Source organism: Erythrolamprus reginae, chromosome 2 (assembly GCF_031021105.1).
Source record: "Erythrolamprus reginae isolate rEryReg1 chromosome 2, rEryReg1.hap1, whole genome shotgun sequence".
NCBI classification, from domain to species: Eukaryota; Metazoa; Chordata; class Lepidosauria; order Squamata; family Dipsadidae; genus Erythrolamprus; species Erythrolamprus reginae.
In genome coordinates, this window is record NC_091951.1 from 180,720,700 (window position 1) to 180,740,753 (window position 20,054).

At 41.3% G+C, this 20,054-nt stretch overlaps 1 protein-coding gene across 2 annotated transcripts; it reads left to right on the plus strand.

The window, feature by feature from the left end:
* Positions 1 to 482: 482 nt before the first annotated feature.
* PRKAG1 (protein kinase AMP-activated non-catalytic subunit gamma 1) lies at positions 483 to 19,616 on the plus strand. Of its 2 annotated transcripts, XM_070740594.1 has the most exons (12): positions 483 to 618; positions 3,919 to 3,967; positions 5,550 to 5,656; positions 6,846 to 6,927; positions 7,472 to 7,530; positions 10,180 to 10,225; positions 10,426 to 10,480; positions 12,055 to 12,181; positions 12,340 to 12,505; positions 15,048 to 15,085; positions 17,058 to 17,204; positions 18,317 to 19,616. In XM_070740594.1, exons 1-12 carry the CDS (start codon positions 610 to 612, stop codon positions 18,425 to 18,427), a joined length of 996 nt encoding a protein of 331 aa, XP_070596695.1. In that variant the 5' UTR covers positions 483 to 609; the 3' UTR covers positions 18,428 to 19,616. The 2 variants fall into 2 exon arrangements, with proteins under 2 accessions (XP_070596695.1, XP_070596696.1); XM_070740595.1 differs by lacking the exons at positions 15,048 to 15,085; positions 17,058 to 17,204; positions 18,317 to 19,616 and adding an exon at positions 14,254 to 14,522 and having other exon boundaries at positions 533 to 618.
* The last annotated feature ends 438 nt before the right edge of the window (positions 19,617 to 20,054 follow it).

Genomic DNA, 20,054 nt, shown 5'->3' on the forward strand with positions numbered 1-20,054 from the left:
CTTTTACTACATCAAGAATTATAAAAAGTTCCTTGCTATACTGAGAGTTATATTATTTGAAATTGGAAATTTTCCTAATAGCTTTTGACACTCATTGAATAATGAAGCCTAAAAGCATCATAGCATTTTAAGAAACGAAATGTGAAGCACTTAGAGAAGTCAAGGCTGTTATCAAGACCTTTCTTACTGAATCTTTTTTAATAGGAAAGCTCACGCGTGCCTTTTCAATACCAATATCGAATGATCAAAACAAAATAAAACCAAGTCTGCCAATTCAATTTCTTTTCAAATGAGCTTGGAAAAGAAGTTGTGTTGAGGCGCTTGTAGGCGTCCCCTTGTTTTAACACCATTCTAATAAGCAGTTGTCAGCCCTCTCGAGGACGCGACATTGCACACACAAAAATGCCAATCTTCCCACGCAAAACACTAAGTCAACTTTCCTTGCGGCCACTTCCGGTTGCGTCATCGCCTTTATTGGCGGAACTGAGGGCAGTTGGGCTTCAAGTCGGAAGTTCAGCTTCATGCTGGGAACGGCAACGTGGGGGAGGGAGGGGGGAGAAGGGAGCCTCCCTTTCTCTGAGTTCGGCGCGGGGAGGCAGCAATACAGTAATGGAGGCGGTAAGTGAAAAAGGATGGTGGAGCCTGGGGGAAGAGTTTTAGTTGTTCCCTGTAGCGGAGAGTGTTTCCTTTGTGAGTCTCTTCTTTCTTAATGAGAACAGGCGGTACCGCAATATATATTTTATTGGGATTATTGAGGGTTGAGTTCAGATAGGTATTATAAACCTTAGCATTTATAATAGTGAATGTATTGCTTTGTACACTATACCTTTGAATAGAGCTAGCAAATTAGCCCAGATTTTTCTGTAAGCGTTGATTGCATTTAAATAAATGGTGGGCCGTTTTTTTACAGAGTCTAAAAAACATATTACATAAAATACATATAGAACTGCATATGCATTTGTGATTTTATAGCCCTAATCTTAAGTGATAAAACCCCTTTCCCATATTATATATAATTATTAGAAGATATAGCACAGTAAGTTAATGTTATCCCATGATAAAAGAACTGTAAGCAAGAGGGGTTTGCTTAAAATTGTGAGAGAAGGGACAAATTTATAACTTAAGCTAAACTTGTATGTTTTTCTCTGTTCCTTCTGAGGCAGGTCATCAAGTTGTTTTGTTACTTGACATTGCCTTACCATGCTGATGGCGTATATATAATTTATCCTACATTTAAAAAGGAGCAATTCTTGATCACATTAGGAGGCCATGCTTTCCTGTGTAGTAATCTCTTTAAACAAAAGTATCTTACTCACTTTAAATTTTAATTTAAGGATCAAGCAAAGCATCCTAGAACTCAGTCTTAAAAAATAAAACTGTTCATTGTAAATTTTAAAAAAAATTTAAACCTTACTTTTAATAGAAAGGATAAACTGCAGATTGCAAAAATCTGGGTTTTGTTTTTGAGACTGGCCCTCTTTGTGTTCCATAATTAGAAATTTATAAATATGTGCTGTTTATGGTATGGATTAACACTAATACAGCATTGCAAATATGGGAGAGGTTGATGCTGGAAGAGATGGTGCCATTATATAAAATAATTGTATGGAAAAATCATAAAGTGGTCATAGAACTACAGCCAGACATTTTTGAGTTGTAGGAAAAAAATTAAGAACAACACTGCATGTGCATACTATCAGCCTGTTAATGAAATACCAGAATAATTGTTTAATAATAATAATTTATTAGATTTGTATGCCGCCCCTATCCGAAGACTCGGGGCGGCATACAAAATGTTGCAAAATGCTGTGTGTGGTTTTGTAAATTGCATAGAAAATTCAAAGGACTGGAAAAAATTGCTTATACTAATTTCTAATGTCAAACAAGGGTTGCGTTAAAAATGCTCAAACTATTGAATGTTTGCACTTCTCGTGCATGCTCCTTAAAATAATCCTCAAGATTTTGCAATCCAAAATTCAACAATACATGGGATGAAAATTACCAGATTACTGTATCCCTTGAATTCAGAAGAGGCAGAGGCATAAGAAGATCCTATTGCTAATTCTCAACTGATAATAGAAAGGGCAAGAAAGTTTCAAATGGATGGCTAGTTCTGCTTAACTGGTATGCAAAGGCTTTTGACTGTATAGACCACAATACATTGTGATAAACCTTAAAAACATGAAAGTATCAGGCCATTTCATCAGCTCATCAAACCATTTGTATGATGACCATGAAGCAACAGCTAGAATGGAATAAGGAGCACCCAAATGTTTCAAAATAGAGAAAGCTTATAGAGAATAGAGAAATATTATATTTTATGCTGTTGACTTACTTATTTATCTTACATGTAGAGTGTATCATGAGAAAAATTAGACATTGAAATTAAAATTGCTTGAAGAAATGTTAACCTCAGATATCCTGATGATACTATGAGGATTATAAGTAAGGATACCTTAAGGAATCTCTTGTTGACATTAAAAAAATACAAAAATGACCCTTTATAAATGAAAATTTATGTCAATAGGCAACGCTGACCTAGCACAAATAGAGAAGTTGAAGTGATAATAGACATTATCATCCTCTAATTTAATGTGTCTTCCAGGCTCAAGGGATCATGATGTGCAGTTTTATAGTCTCTATGTTAAACTAAAAGTAATAAACCATATTGTGTGGTACTTACCAGTATGTATATATTCAGTTTATGACTTCAAGTCCATCTTGTCTAAAGGGTAGCAGTTTCTAGAAGACTAGCTGAGGTTCAATAAAAATATTGGAATTTGGAAAAGAAGGCTTATCTTTATATTTCAGACACTGCATGAAATTGTATGCTGGCTGTGAGAGAAGGGGGAGAGAAAAAGAAAAAGGAGGAAGAGGAAAAAGAGAAAAATGAGGGAAAGAGAGAGAGAAAAGGGGAGAAAAGGAGGAAGAGAAATTAGAAAATGATGGAGGGAGAGAATGAGAGGAAAAAGAGAAATGAGAGAGAGAGAGAAGGAGAGAGAGACAGGGAAAAGAAAGGGAAACAAATGACAGAGAGAAGGGGGAGAAAAAAAGAAAGAGAAGATGGAAGAAGGGACAGGGTGTCCAGCAAACCTGGAAGACAGAGAAATCAGGGAATTATGAGGGAAATCGGCGGTTTGGGAAATATCAGGAAATTTTCAGGGAATTCGTGAAAAAAACGGAATAAATCGGGGGGAAACCCAAATTGTATTAAAATGCTTAAAAGTCAGGGGGAAATCGTGTTAAAAAAAAACACTGACCGCACTGCCTGGCAGAATCAAGCAAAAATGAGCATAACTGTGGCAACAACTTGCTTCCTCAGCTACCGATATTTCTCCACGGCTTAGCCGTTTGGTATGACGTCAATCTACGACTGTGCCTTAAGTCGATCGCAAGTTACGGGGAAATATCAGGGAATTTCAAAATGCTTTACCCCTGGACACCCTGGAGAGAGTGGGGAAAGAGAAAAACAGAAGACGGAGAGAGATTCATACCAATTCAGCTTTGACAAGGCAGTTTCCCCTCTGTTTTAGGAAGCAATTCCCTTTTAATATACTAAAATTATATTAGCAATAGCACTTAGACTTATATACCACATCATAGTCTTTTTACAGCCTACTATAAGCAGTTTATGGAATCAGCTTATTGCCCCAACAATCTGGGTCCTAATTTTACCCATGTTGGAAGGCTGGAAGGCCCAGTCAACCTTGATTAGGTTATTTCCAAAGCTCTTCATCTACAATTACATTCAGATTTAATCAATTAATGAATCAAGAAATGTTTGCTAATAAGATTTTTTAACTTGCTGGCTTTCCTAATTATTATATATTACATTTCAAGGAACTATCAGCATTCAATGTTGCAGGGATTATATCCCAAGACGTTGCATCTCCTTGATTTCTTTCTCTATTTTTTTAGGGTGCAATACCTGAGTGTGGGTTGGAGAAAAAACTGCCCTTATCAGAAGGTGAGTGAGGCACAAAGACTGGTTTGTGGCAGATTTTGCTTAGTTTATCAAGTAAATTGATGGATTCTGATCTTGGAGGTCCACTTTCTTTTGCAACAGACTCTTATCTTTTGTAAAGTTTTGTGTATAGAAACATAGAAGTCTGACGGCAGAAAAAGACCTCCTGGTCCATCTAGTCTGCCCTTATACTATTTCCTGTATTTTATCTTAGGATGGATATGTGTTTATCCCAGGCATGTTTAAATTCAGTTACTGTGGATTTATCTACCACGTCTGCTGGAAGTTTGTTCCAAGGATCTACTACTCTTTCAGTAAAATAATATTTTCTCATGTTGCTTTTGATCTTTCCCCCAACTAACTTCAGATTGTGTCCCCTTGTTCTTGTGTTCACTTTCCTATTAAAAACACTTCCCTCCTGAACCTTATTTAACCCTTTAACATATTTAAATGTTTCGATCATGTCCCCCCTTTTCCTTCTGTCCTCCAGACTATACAGATTGAGTTCATTAAGTCTTTCCTGATACGTTTTATGCTTAAGACCTTCCACCATTCTTGTAGCCCATCTTTGGACCCGTTCAATTTTGTCAATATCTTTTTGTAGGTGAGGTCTCCAGAACTGAACACAATATTCCAAATGTGGTCTCACCAGCATTCTATATAGCGGGATCATAATCTCCCTCTTCCTGCTTGTTATACCTCTAGCTATGCAGCCAAGCATCCTACTTGCTTTCCCTACTGCCTGATCCTAGTGAGTTATTTTCCAGAAGCAGAAAGGATAGCGTAGGTATCCGAAGACTCATCTTCTAAATAAAGAAACTAATTTATTTCTTATAGCATTGAAGGCAATCTTGGGAATTGAAAGGGAAATTTCTGCTGAAAGTTAAGCACAGGAGAGAACTGAAGTTGCAACACTTGGAATGAAGCTTCAATTCTTTTGTTTGTTTCTGAAAGATATTAGATTTCATTGAGCAAATAGCAGAGGGTTGTGCAAAGTGCTTAGATATATCCTTGATGTTAAAAGATTGGATTTTTTTTTTTAAGGAAGCATATAGAGCAGTGATGGCGAACCTTTTTTCCCTTGGGTGCCGAAAGACCGCATGCACACATTATCACACATGGGTGAGTGCCCACACCCATAATTCAATGCATGGGGAGGGCGAAAACAGCTTCCCCCATCCCTTGGAGGCTGGAAACTGCCTGCTTCCCAATTTCTGGTGGGACCAATAGGCTTGTGTTTTGCCCTCCGTGGAGGTGGGGGAAGGTAAAAAACACCCTCCCCCATCCCCCCCGAAGCTCTTTGGAAGCCAAAAATGCCCTCCCAGAGCCTCTATGCGAGCCAAAAATCAGCTGGCTGACACACACATACACGTTGGAGCTGAGCTAGGGCAACGGCTCGTGTGCCAGCAGATATGGCTTCGCGTGCCACCTCTGACACCTGTGCCATAGGTTCGCCATCACTGATATAGAGTGTATATAATATGGTTTTCTGATATATTTAAGCTTCTTAGGAGCATGAATGTTTCTGCTCTGATGTTATTTTGTTAAGGGGTATCTTGTAGTTCCCTTTGTCTCCCTCAAACAGATGGCGACTCCAACAATGGCATCTACACCTGCTTCATGAAGTCACATCGCTGTTACGACCTTATTCCAACAAGCTCCAAGCTGGTTGTATTTGATACCTCTCTGCAGGTGAGTAGCAACCTGGTTTGATGGGCAGTAGCAGTAGCAGCTTCTGCGGAGTTGGGATTCCTGGATAAACCTTCATTTCCTTTAACTGACAAAAAGTAAAATGGGGCTACCAACAGATAGAAGGAGAATCTCTGCATCTGTGAGTAGGTAGAAAAGTATATAAAAATGTATTGGAAAATTTTCTGAGGATTTGTATGTTGTGTACATGCCCCAGGGTCATAGAACCTCTAGCATCTTGAGTGCAAAGTTGTGGATATCAGTGGTTTGACAAATGTCACTTTTCAAAAGGCGATAAACCTCATTAAATTTAGTAATAGAATTTTAAATTTTGAAACTGATATATAAGGGTTGGGATCTACTTTTAGGCAGAATAGGACTACTGACTTGGTTTGCAAATTATATTACCATGTTTTATTAAACTGCATTTTATTAAATCAATCACAGCTGATTAAGTTCATAAACCAAAACTCGCTAAACCAGATTACATTCTAGCACAAAGTGTAAATTCAATCATATTATAATTAAGGCATAAGTTACTTATTTATTAATTGGACTTATATGCTGCCCCTCTCCAGTGACCATTATGAATTTAAGTATGAATTTGATTCCAGTAAATATGATGTCTCATTTAGATGCTAAGCTTGTTTGTATGTTTCATTTAAATAAACATGCAAACATGCTCAATATCTAAATGAGATTCTACACTAAATCATTTAATCTCTATTTTATGGATTAAAAATGCTGCTCTGCTCTTGAGCAGGATAATCTCTGGAGCAGACCAGACCAGCAGACCCCTCTCAAATCCTTTTAGTGAGGGATTTAAATTGTAACAAACAAATGCAAAATAAAATTTTCACAGCAGCAGTAGTGCAGTCTTTTGTATGTGTTGCTTAACCTTTCCATAGCTGACAAAGTGAACGCGAAAGCACTGCAAAAGTACCCCTCTGAAATTCTTGTAAAAATGTGAGGTTCTTGTTCCTGATCTTTCTTTGTGATTTTGCTATTTCATATCTTCTACACTGATATATAGTGACTTCCATAATCCTAAAAACTGCCTAGATTTAAGTTGGGATTTTGGCAATGAAACCCAAGAGTTTTTAGGGGAACCAGACTCGGGAAGCTACTGTAACTTTTTCCTCTGGAAATGAACCAATGCTGTGTCATAACAACATATTTGTGTGGCTTCTAGGTGAAGAAAGCCTTCTTCGCGTTGGTGACCAATGGCGTGCGGGCTGCTCCACTATGGGACAGCAAAAAGCAAAGCTTTGTGGGTAAGGGCCTCCTTGCTTCCTTTTCCTATCCTGACTTCTTCATCCCAATGAGGTGCCAAACCTTTTTTTGTTTGGTGCCAAAAGGGCCCGGGGTGTCCACACCCATAATGCAATGCCCACCCCCCATCCATGCGTGCACAACCCCCTCACTGCCCCCTGTGCTTGCGTGCAGGCCTCACTGTAGCCTCTGGGCCTCCGGTAGGCCCATTGGGCCATTTTTCACCATTCACAGGCCCCAGAGGCTTTCCTGAAACCTGGGGAGGGCGAAAACAGCTCAACGGGCCTATAAGAAGTTTATTTCTGAACTTCCTGTAGGCCCTTTGGGTCCAATTTTTGCCACACACAGGCTCCGGAGGCTTTCCTGAAGCCTGGGGAGACAAAAACAGCCTCTTCCTACCCTCCAGAAAGCCAAAAACCAGCTGACAGGGCAACGCCTTGCACGCCCTCAGATATGGCTCTGCATGCCACCTGTGGCATGTATGCTATAGGTTTGCCATCCTGGGTCTAGGGTGACCTCTTCACATGCCTTTTTATCTCCTCACAGGAATGCTGACAATCACAGACTTTATTAACATCCTTCATCGGTACTATAAATCGGCCCTGGTAAGTTGCCCTTGGAACATGGTTATCCCCTACTGACTTCATTAAAGGAGATCTTATTTATTTTATTTATGAATTGGATTTATATGCCGCTCTTCTCCGTGGACTCAGGGCGGCTTATAACATTTCAATAAAAAATACAATATATAAAACACTTCTAATCCAATTAATAGAAATAATTAATTTAAATTTTTTCTTGGTTGAACAAGGTCCTTAACAAAACTATGAAATCTTGCCCATCTGAGTATTGCAAGAGTTTATTTCTAATTTTCTGTGGTAAAGGGGAAAAAAACAATATACAGTATACAGGTGAAACATCTAATGCAGAGAGTGAATTTTATTTCGCAAGTGGTAATACAGTAGTCCCTCACCTATCGCTGGTGTTACGTTCCAGACCCGGCCGCGATAGGTGAAATCCGCGATGGGGATTTTATCGACTGATAGTACTTATTTAAGTACAGTGATCCCTCTATTATCGCGAGGGTTCCGTTCCAAGACCCCTCACGATAATCGATTTTTCGCGATGTAGGGTTGCGGAAGTAAAAACACCATCTGCGTATGCGCGCCCTTTTTTTTCTATGGCCGCGCATGCGTAGATGGTGGAGTTTGCGTTCCCCGCTGCCCACGCAAAGGGGAAACCCCGATTCGGCTCCTCGCTGCTGCTGCGCTACCGAGCAGATCAGCTGCTGGGCGGCCGAAGGAACCTTCCCTGGGTCTTCCCAGCCGCCCACGCAAAGGGGAAATCCCGGCTCCTCGCTGATGCCCGCCGCTCGCCCGCCCGCCAGCAAGAGGGGGAAGACCCAGGGAAGGTTCCTTCGGCCTCCCAGCAGCTGATCTGCTCGGCGCAGCAGCAGCGAGCAGACGAAGATCGGGGTTTCCCAGTCGCCCACGCAAAGGGGAAACCCCGGCTCCTCGCTGATGCCCCCGGTCGCCCGCCCGCCGCCCGCCAGCAAGAGGGGGAGAGATAGAGAAAGAGAGAGAAGGAAAGAAAGAGATGAGAGAGGGAGGAAGAGAGTGTGAGAGAGGAAGAAGCAAGAGAGAGAAAGAGAGAAAGAAAGAAAGATGAGAAAGGAAGGAAGAGAGTGACGTCATCGGGTGGAAAAATCGCGATATAGCGTTTCGCGAAGATCGAGATCGCGAAAATCGAGGGATCACTGTATTTATATTGTAATTGTTTGGTAAGTTTTCATTGTTTTAAGTGTTTATAAACCCTTCCCACACAGTATTTATTTTAAATACAGTATTTACAATTTTAGATTTTTTTTTTTGAAAAACCTGCCGATCGAGTTCGGCGGGCTGTTTAAATCTGCTGATCGACTTCCTCAGAAACCCGCGAACCAGCGAAGATCCACAAATGATTTTTCTCATTAATATTTCTTGAAAACCCGCGATGAAGTGAAGCCGCAGTAGGTGAAGCGCGGTATAGCGAGGGACTACTGTATATTAATGGGGCTTCATCCAGCCGTGACAGTACAAGGGTTTCCAGGGTAGGGAAACAAAGAGAGTAAATAACAGGGGTGGCAGTGAATCAAAGTACAGGTAGTAGTAGTAATAATAATTAATAATTAATAATAATTTATTAGATTTGTATGCCGCCTCCTCAATTTACAGCAGTTCATTTAGTGACCGAACTTACAACAGCACTGAAAAAGTGGCTTTATTACCATTTTTCATACCTATGACCATTGCAGCATCCCTATGGTCGCATGATTTACATTGGAATGCTTGATAACTGATTCACATTTATGATGGTCGCAGTGTCCCGGGGTCATGCGATTCACTTTTTGCGGCCTTCTGGACAGGTCAAGTCAATGGGGAAACCAGATTCACTCAACAACTTCCTTACTCATTTAAGAATTGGCAAGGAAATTCGTAAAGCGGGACAAAACTCTCAACACATTTCTCACTTATCCACGTACATTTGGGACTCAATTGTGGTCGCAAGTTGAGGACTTCCTATAGGTGGAGTATTGAGATACAAGAGCACTCGTCTTTTTTCTCAATCTCCCACCGTCCAAGATGCAGATTATTGTGGCCCAAATGCCTTAGTTATGTGACAGATATGCTAACCGCGACCACTGAAACCTGGATTTGGGAAAGAACTGGGAGAAGCTTATGGCTTGTCTTGCAATCATTGTTGAAGAGAGGCTGCTTTCACATTCTTTGGGGCCAAAGCCTTACTCCAGTGGTTCTCAACCTTTCTAATGCCGCGACCCCTTAATACAGTTCTTCATGTTGTGGTGACTCCCCAACCATAAGTCTAGCGCCAATTCTCCCAACAGAGCTTTAAGCTGATTGGCAGGAAGGTCAGAGGGACACTCCCACTATAAAAACCTGATTGGTCGGATTGTAAAAATATGTTCTAAGGCACCAGAATAGAAGCTTTAGTTCCTAACACCATGTGAAATTTGTCTTAGGCAGGAATCTGTGAAACAGTCATTTGACCCCCAAAAGGGTCCCGACCCCCAGGTTTCAGAACCACTTCTGCCCCACTTGGTTGGAACATGTCCCTGATCCTGCCACGGTTGACACCTACTGTATGGCATGTGGAGGATTCAGTTCCATCCTCAGCCAGCCAGAGCACACACTGACCAGCATGGATGGAGGTTATTCATTGCACATAGCCCTAATACTTTTTTTTGTGTATCCCAGGTGCAGATTTATGAGCTGGAAGAGCACAAGATTGAAACATGGCGAGGTAATGGCCGAAGGGTTGTTATGCTGGGTATTTTTCCAGATATTGGAAGCCCTTTTCCCTCCTAGGCATCTGATTGTACACCAGAATTGACAGCCCTTGGGCTGTCACCAAGAGGGGGACCCTCAAGTCATCCAGGGTGTACTTGTATATTTTCTCTTTTTAAAGGGACACACCTGAACGATCTTTCCTTTCTCTTGCAGAAGTCTATCTGCAGGACTCCTTCAAGCCCTTGGTCTGCATTTCACCTGATGCCAGGTAGGCGACCCCACTCACGTAGGATTGTCCACTAATTTGCTTTTGCATTTTTGAAGTGCCGCTAATATGCGTCTTGCCATCTTCCCAACTTATTCATTCATTCATTCATTCATTCATTCATTCATTCATTCATTCATTCATTCATTCATTCATTCATTAGATTTGTATGTCGCCCCTCTCCGTAGAATCGGGGCGGCTAACAACAATAATGAAACAACATGTAACAAATCTAATATTTAAAATTATTAAAAGACCCTTATTTAAAAAATGAACATACGCATAAACATACCATGCATAAATTGTATAAGCCTAGGGGGAAGGGAATATCTCAATTCCCCCATGCCTGACGACAGATATGGGTTTTAAGGAGCTTACAAAAGGCGAGGAGGGTGGGGGCAATTCTGATCTCTGGGAGGAGTTGGTTTCAGAGGGCCGGGGTCGCCACAGAGAAGGCTCTTCCCCTGGGTCCTGCCAGACGACAGGCAGGGTAATGGATGGACAGATGGAATTGTCCTTGGGAGGCAGAATCCACAGCCACTCCGTCTTGTCTGGGTTGAGTTTGAGTCTGTTGACACCCATCCAGCCCCAACAGCCTCCAGGCACCGGCACATCACTTCCACTGCTTCGCTGAAAGCTTCTCGTTTTCTGGAGGCATTACCAGTTTAACCACTCTTTCAGTCTTTCAGTAACTCCTGGCCTATGCATGGACGATCTCTTCTCAGCCCTGGATTAACTATTAAGGAAAATACGCACATGCTTAGGTCCCAGAAGGAAGGGCAACATCACAGGGTTTTCCCTCTAGCTATCATGCCCTTAATACTGTCGCAGTCAATTTAAATTTTCATCTCTTAATGTTTTGTCAGTTAAGCAAAGGAAAGGCGAAGGGACAGTTTGATCCTGTCCCTTGTATTTTGGGCAGCTTGTGCCAAGTTATTATGATTTCATTTATCCACTTAATATTTAACATTTTATTTATTTCATTCACTTAACTGTGCTACTAATTTACCATCTGCAGTGCTTCACTTAAGAAACGTGGCAAGAAAGGTTGTAAAATGGGGCAAAACTTGCTTAACAAATGTCTCACTCAACAACAGAAATTTTGATCTCAATTGCGGTCGTAAATCAAGGACTACCTGTATTATCTCTTTTGCAAATTGGACCAGAAGTTTAGTCTTGTCTCTCTTTATGAAAGAGTGGCGTTTGTTGCTATCTTATGAGGGTCGCCCAGAAAGTAATGCACCACATTTTTTTCCAGCCTACAGCAATGGTTCAAATGCGAAATTTTAGATATATATTATTTGAGTTGTCAGGAGTGCATTTCAGACAGATAGTGTAGCTGCAGCAGTGTTTCGAAATGGCACAGACACTCCTGACAATTCAAATAATGTATATCTAAAGTTTCGCATTCGTACCATTACTGTAGGCTGAGAAAAAAAATGGGTTGCATTACTTTCTAGGCGACCCTGATATACGCTTTAAAGCTTTAGAGACATCCTTTGTAGAGTTAAGGGGATTAAGTAGACATCTGAGTGTCTTCTTAGTTTTGATATGCTCCTCCTTCTTCTCTTGTAAAGCCTGTTCGATGCTGTGACTTCTTTGATTCAAAACAAGATCCACCGGCTACCTGTCATTGACCCTGAGTCAGGCAACACTCTGTACATCCTAACACACAAGCGCATCCTCAAATTCCTCAAGCTGTTTGTGAGTACTTCTCAGTGCAAGCCAGCTTGGCTTTTCCCGTTATGCATGTGTCCCCTTTCTGTGGACCATTGCTTTGTTGTGTAGATGTGAGATGCCGTTTTACTTATACCCACAAAGCTTCATCGTGGTGCTAGAATCTCCCTCTTGTGGTCCCACAGATTGCTGAGTTCCCTAAGCCAGAATTCATGACCAGAACCCTAGAAGAGTTGAAGATTGGTACTTATGACAACATTGCAAAAGTGCAGACCAATACGCCTGTCTATGTTGCGCTGGGCATCTTTGTACAGCATCGGGTCTCTGCATTGCCTGTGGTAGATGAATCAGGTGAGAAACAGCATTGTGGATTAAATGAAGGCATCTAAGACGATAGAGTTCAAATGCTATTGGTTTTATTAGTGAAGGGCACTACAGACAAACGGCAATTAATAAAGAACTCTCTCTGAAATAAAATTCTGTAGCTTGGTGTCTCACAGATTCCCATTATCCCAGGCTTCCCAACTAAATTTAGCAATATGTTTTCTTGTGGACTGCCCTAGATGGGAAATTAGGAGATTAGTTTTACCCCTATGTAGTAATCCCATATTATTTTTCTTTTGAATATGTGTTGGTTAATTGATGAGACTCTGTAACCCATTGATTTAGTATAGCAGTGGCCCCCAAACTTTTGGGTACCAGGGAATGGTTCCGTGAAGAAAGATTTTTCTGCGGACCGGAGGGGATGCGGTTTCACATGCTGCCTGCATTCCGTAGATGGGGCTTTGCTTGTTTGTGTGGCCCAGTTTCTGGCATGCTATGGACCGGCGGCAGTGCATGGACCAGTGGGGAGAGGGGGGCGGACCCTTGTAGTTAAATATACCCAGTTTCAAATATATCAAGCTACTGCCTTGTTCTGTCCATGAGGCAAAGTGATGAGCTCACTTACCGTATTTTTCGGACTATAAGACGCCCTGGAATATAAGATGCATGTTAGTTTTGGGGGAGAAAAACAAGGGGAAAAAATTCTGCCTCCCAGCAATTTTGCCTCCCAGCAAACAGCACAGATGATATACACTGTTTGCTGTGTATTTCTGTGCATGTGTGCCTGACCCATAGAAACAGCAAAGAATTGGAGAAATGTACATTATGGCAGTATGTTAATGCCAGGAAGTTTTCTTAAATGTAGTCATGCTAACTCCCCCCAATTATTTAAATAGATCTACTCCAAACATGACTAAGTCAGGGTTTAACCCAACTGCCTTATCTTAATATTAAACTGGACACTGCTACATTTCAGATTATACTTTTACAGATCCTGTTAAAATTGATGTGGCTTTCTGGAAGTATATTCTCTGCTATTTAAAAGAAGATACAATACCATTGGGCCTCTTCACATCAATCATTTACTTTAAAAAGCCTTTTCATTTTGTTGCCATAAATAATAATAAAGCAGACTTTAAAAACAGACATTTATATTGTTGACTTACCTCCTTGCATCCAGTTCAGCAGAAAATAATCTGTCTCTCTCTCCCAGCTATTTGCCTTCTTGCAGCTAGTTTCACTTTCAGTTTAGCAGGTGGCCCAGCCTCAAATCAGCTGAGGGGCCAGGAAGCTGCTAATGAGTTGCTTGGCTTAACAGGCTCTGTTCTGTTTGCTGCAAGGAGGTAAATTGCTGGGAACCAGAGTCAAAAGGATGGGGGTGGCTGGGTGGGCCTACATTCAGTGTATAAAATGCACCGAAGTTTTCACCCTCTTTTGTGGGGCAAAAAGGTGCGTCTGCTACGCTGAAAAATACGTTGTATCTCTGCATTGTAGAAGGAAGTTTTTTTCCAATTTCTTCCAATTTAAGTACATAGTTCCTGATCTTAGCTAGAAGGCTATACAGTGAGCCCTCGATTTTCGCGGGGGTTACGTTCCAAGACCTCCCGCGAAAATCGATATGCCGCGATGTAGCGGCGCGGAAGTAAAAACACCATCTGCACATGCGCGCCCTTTTTTTCCATGGCCGCGCATGCGCAGATGGTGGAGGCGGGGAGCGACAAAAGTTCGGAGGCTGGCAATGGTTGTTTTTAATGCTGACCCCCCCCCCCCCCCAGCGCCTCCGGCCTCGCCGCTCGCCCGCCCGCCCGCCGGCCACTTCCTCTGGCAGGTAAAATCGCTGCTACCGACACTGGCGGTGATCGCCTGCAGGGTCCGGTCTCACCTGCCTCTTCTAAGACACCGGCTTTTCCGACTCCAGCCCCCGACGGCTCCATTACGTTTGGCCACGAACTTGCCCTGGAGTCGGGCTGGCGGAGACACGGAGGAATGGCGGCTACTATTTACAACTGAGCCGCGCTGCCTGGAGTGAGTCGGGAGTGAGTCGGGTGAGTCGGAGAAGGGAAGAGTGGAGGACCGTGACGGCCAGGGAGAGGGAGAGGGAGACAATTGATTTTAGTCTCCATTTTTTAAATCTTTTATTTAAAGCTTTGCTGGCCCTTTAAAGGACCTTTCGGAAGTTGAAGGGAAGCCTAAGAACGGGCGGAAGAGAAGGGGTGAAAACAGCTGTTTTACCTACTGCGCACGCGTTGCGCTTCCAAGCCAGTTGGCAGACCACTGATATGGATATGGACCTGCCCGCCGCTCGCCCGGGGAGAGGGGGAGAGATAGAGAGAGAGAAGGAAAGAAAGAAAGAGATGAGAAAGGAAGGAAGAGAGTGAGAGAGAGGAAGAAAGAGAGAGAGAGAAGAGTGGAAGGAAGAGAGAGAGAAATGATAGATAAATACCGTGGAGTATTTTTTAATCAATATTTTTTTAAAAAACGTGGTATAGCGTTTCGCGAAGTTTGAAGCCGCGAAAATCGAGGGATCACTGTACATAATACTGAACTTCGTCTTTTCACTGTTTTTCAGGCCGGGTTGTGGATATTTACTCCAAGTTTGATGTTATTGTGAGTATTTCTGTAAAAACTGTTTACAACATTAGGAATAAAATGTGCTATTTTGGCTTATCCACTTTCTTTTTTAAAAAAAATTAAACTTTACCTTAAGCTTAAGTTATCTTAAATCCAACTTGAAAGCTAAATTGAGAAATTTAATTAATTTGCTACCCTCACCTTGTCAGCGGATAGATATTTATGTAAATATTTATATTGTCGTGGCCTAAAAATATGTTAGAGGTTTAATATTGGAAAACATATCCATGTCTTTGAGTAGAAACTGGTATAATATTGGGTATAGAAGCGATGGCCCTATGGAACTGCCCTGGTTTAATGGCTTGGAGTCTAAGAGATCAGGTAGCCTTAGTTATATAAGTAGACCTGACTTACTGAACAGTGCTGAAAAAAATAATTTTGAGACCAAGGCGCAATTTTATGACCTTCACAGCATCTCTCCTTTACTCATGTGTTTATTACAGTCAGTTAGTATATGTCCTATGCCCAGCCCTGTTACTCCACCACCATCTCCATGCAGAGCAGAGAGACTGATAAGCAAGCAATCTAATTAGGCAGTTTTTTCCTATGCTTGACCTATTTTTTTCCCTTTCCTCTCTCACAGAGCAGAGGGATTGGAGAGGAAGGGATTACAGGAGAGTAAGCAAGCACACAATGAATACACATAAAAAAGAAGCAGTTGGTGCTGGTGTACTGTATTCCCATCGTATGCCTGCTTACTCTTGTTAAATCTTTCTCCAATGAATGTAATTACAAGCACTAATTTCCTTCTTGCTAATTATTGTAGTGCCAGAACAAACATTCAGGGAAGTGGGGAAAAGGAAGAGTGAATTGGAATCATAAATGCAGTAGCAATCATGTGATTTTTTTTCCATATGAAATTTCACACAATTTCTGTTATCCTATCTGGATAAATCCAACTAATGAGATTTGATTGTGTTTGGAACCGGAAAGAAAATGAGACAGGGTTTAATACTGGTGTCCTCTTCATTTAATTTGTAGTATAAAGCTGGGATCATTTAAGATTTGATATAATGCTTATGGTTCTGTCCTTTGTATTTCTACCCCTTGAGAAAATTCTAAAATTTCACTAGGACATGACCCAGTCCTTTAGGATGTGGTAGCGCAAATATTGGCTGATAATTGATTGCACGTTATTCATATGATGGAAATATTTGCTGTGACAGCTGAGAAATGGTATTAACACTTTGTGATTGTTGAATGATTGTTGAATGAATGATATTAATGCTTTTTTCTTTTAATTAGAATTTTAAAGATTGTTTTTAATGTATTAGTAAAACCAGCTGGATTGCTATTACAGTGTTCCCTCGATTTTCGCGGGTTCAAACTTCGCGAAAAGTCTATACCACGGTTTCTCAAAAATATTAATTTAAAAATACTTCGTGTTTTTTTCCCCTATACCACGGTTTTTCCCGCCCGATGACGTCATATGTCATCGCCAAACTTGTCCGCCTTTAATAAATATTTTTTAAAATAAACTTTAATAAATAACCCTGTTGAGTAATAATCTAAATGGTTGCTAAGGGAATGGGAAATTGCAATTTAGGGGTTTAAAGTGTTAAGGGATGGCTTGTGATACTGTTCATAGCCAAAAATAGTGTATTTACTTCTGTATCTCTACTTCGTGGAAATTTGACTTTCGCGGGCGGTCTTGGAACACATCTCCCGCGAAAATTGAGGGAACACTGTATTCTTGTTTTTTTGTATATGCTATGAGCTGCCCTGAGTCCTCGGAGAGGGGCGGCATACAAATCCAATAAAATAAATAAATAAAAATAAAATAAATAATAAAAACATTACTGGGTTTAAGCAGCTTCTCTTTGTAGACATTAAGCACATTTGATCTATTCAAGCTCATCAATGCAGGTGTGTGGAGAGAAAAAATGTTGGAGTCAGTGAAAGCCAGCTGTGCTACCAGATCTTTTCACCTTAATCTCTCTATCACCAGAATCTGGCAGCAGAGAAAACCTACAATAATCTGGATATATCGGTGACCAAGGCATTGAAGCATCGCTCACAGTACTTTGAGGGTGTGCTCAAATGTTACAAACACGAGACTTTGGAGACAATAATCAACAGACTAGTAGAGGCTGAGGTAAGTCCAGTCACTCCCCTTCTGTCATTTGGCTAAATTCAACAAAGGAAGGGAATGTTCTTATAGCAAGATGGAGCCAGAGGTGCTTATAAAATACAGTACTTTCAGCTGTTTTGAAAGTCAGTCTCTACATTGCTTTACTCTCTCTAATTAAAACTCTGACGTAGCCCTAGTAAGTTTGTATTTGTTATGTGACTACGGCATAATACCATAGTCATACTAACTGAAGGAGGGGAATTTTCATTTCCACAGAAAAACCTGGGAAGCTTTTGAATCACCTAAGAAAGAAGATTGGGAAAATTTGGGATGAGAGATTATTGTGGTTCATCTGGGGTTTAGACCAGTGGTTCTCAACGTGGGGCCCACACCTCACAGGGGGCAATTGAACCTTGTTTAAAACAAGTTAATGACCTTTTAGGCTTCCTCGGTGTGAATATAAAGTTCACTTTTTGAATAGTAAAATAGGGGGGAGGGGGAATCAGGGGTTTAGAGGTGTTTAGGTGGGGCATAGGCAAAAAAAGGTTGGGAACCACTGGTCTACTCTAGACAATTGTATCAGGCTATCATCCTGGGATGATAGTGTTGGTAATGACCTTTAAAGCCCTATATGGCATTGGGCCAGAATACATCCGGAACCGCCTTCTACCGCACGAATCCCAGCGGCCGATAAGGTCCCACAGAGTTGGCCTTCTCCGGGTCCCGTGGACCAAACAATGTCGTTTGGCGGGCCCCAGGGGAAGAGACTTCTCTGTGGTGGCCCCGGCCCTCTGGAATCAACTCCCCCGAGAGATTAGAACGGCCCCCACCCTCCTTGTCTTTCGCAAATTACTCTATACCCACCTTTTTTCACCAGGCATGGGGGAGTTAGGATATTCCTTCCCCTAGGCCATTACAAGTTATGTATGGTATGTTTGTGTGTATGTTTGGTTTTTATAATAAGGGTTTTTAGTTGTTTTATTAAATTGGATTGTTACATGTTGCTTTTTATCATTGTTGTTAGCCGCCCCGAGTCTGCGGAGAGGGGCGGCATACAAATCCAATGAATGAATGAATGACCACCAAATTCTTCATTGTGTAAAATAGCCCCTCACAAAACCTTTTGTAACCAACAGGTTCATCGGCTGGTTGTGGTAGACGAAAACGACGTGGTGAAGGGCATCGTCTCCCTCTCTGATATTCTGCAAACGCTAATGCTGCCGGGGGGTCAGCAGCAAGAGGGCTGAATCAACTCATTTGGGCCTGAAATACGACACAGCTGTCTTTCCTTTATCACTCTTTTGGCCAAGCAGCTGCATCGTAAAGGAGGCCACGTGGTCCGCTGACGGGTTAACCTTCACGGAGTTCGTTCTCACGGCATCTCCCCTCTTCAAATCTTGGGTTTCCTGAATCTTCAAGGCCTCCTGCTGTTCCTTTGATTTAGAAACACTGATTTTGTACTCTGGATGTAGCCTCAGTTTAGATAACACTGGCCATTTTGGGATGGGAAGAGCGTGTGTCAGATTTCCTGGGGGAGTGTGTCATAACCAGGTGTGGACATGTACTCAAAACGGTAAAATATCCAGAATATAGATATTTGGGGAATCTTATTCTGAGTTTCAGTGAAAGCAGAAGTGCAGTCCGTGACAGTTCTTCCATTATTTGGTTTGCACATCCTTTGCATGTCATGTGCATCTAAGCAATGTAGGTAAATGAGTGAGAAACTATCCAAGTATCGCCTGCAATGTCCATCCATGACTTTCTCCCTTTCTGATAAGGCATCTTTTATGCTGCCCAGCTCCCATTGGTCATAGTGCCCTACCTTGCAGAAGAGCTAAACTTTATTTTAGACGTTCCAAATGGAACCAATTGCATCACTGGAGCTAAAAATCCCTTTTGGGGCCAGTATATCACACCATCCTGTGATACTGTTTGGCTTCCTGCACCGTTTGAATTTGCTGATCTGTGCAGGGAGAGGCTTCATTTGTCTTCTTTTAATACTTCCCTGTGAAAGAACCAAAGCCGGAAATGATCCTGCCTGGAAACATTTTGATCTTCTTTGCAACACAATTTATTTATTTATTTTTTGGAAAACCAGGGCCTGTTCTTTACTAAAGTTTGTCTTTCCCCATTGTAAAGATATTGCCTTGCCAAGAATGCTATCTCTTTTGCACATTCCTATATTGCTTTCCTCTCCAGGTAAATTGTACAATATATATTTTTGTAAAGTTGTATCCCCTATCTCTATTCCTCTGTCCATATTTTTACTTTCAAGGGGAAAGCTTTCAAGAATTCTTTTAGGTCACTTTAAGAATGTTTGTTAATTATTTCAAGTCCGTGGACAGGAGTTAACCTTAACCCCGAAAAGCCTTCCTTTTATTATTTACTACATTTTTGAGAGTCTGTACTTAATAAAAGATCAATCTGAAATTTTAACCAGCATTTTCTGAATAATGAATGGATCTTGGCAAGCATTGTAGAAAGGAGAGGAAGATTACAGTATTCTGACCTCAAAGATCCAAAATTATTTTGCACATCAGCTTAATTCATTGTTATTTCAGAACAACAACAACAATAACAATAATAGTAATAATAATAATAATAATAATAATAATAATAATAATAATAATTTATTGGATTTGTATGCCGCCCCTCTCCGTAGACTCGGGGCGGCTAACAACAATGATAAAAACAACATGTAACAATCCAATAATAAAACAACTAAAAACCCTTATTATAAAACCAAATATATACACAAACATACCATGCATAACTTGTAATGGCCTAGTGAGAAGGAATATCTCAACTCCCCCATGCCTGGTGGTATAAGTGAGTCTCGAGTAGTTTACGAAAGACAGGGAGGGTGGGGGCAGT

Coding starts and splice junctions, on each gene's coding strand:
- PRKAG1 (XM_070740594.1), top strand. Junction 6,928..7,471: donor CAAAAAGCAAAGCTTTGTGG/GTAAGGGCCTCC, acceptor ATCTCCTCACAG/GAATGCTGACAATCACAGAC. Junction 12,182..12,339: donor TCAAATTCCTCAAGCTGTTT/GTGAGTACTTCT, acceptor GTGGTCCCACAG/ATTGCTGAGTTCCCTAAGCC.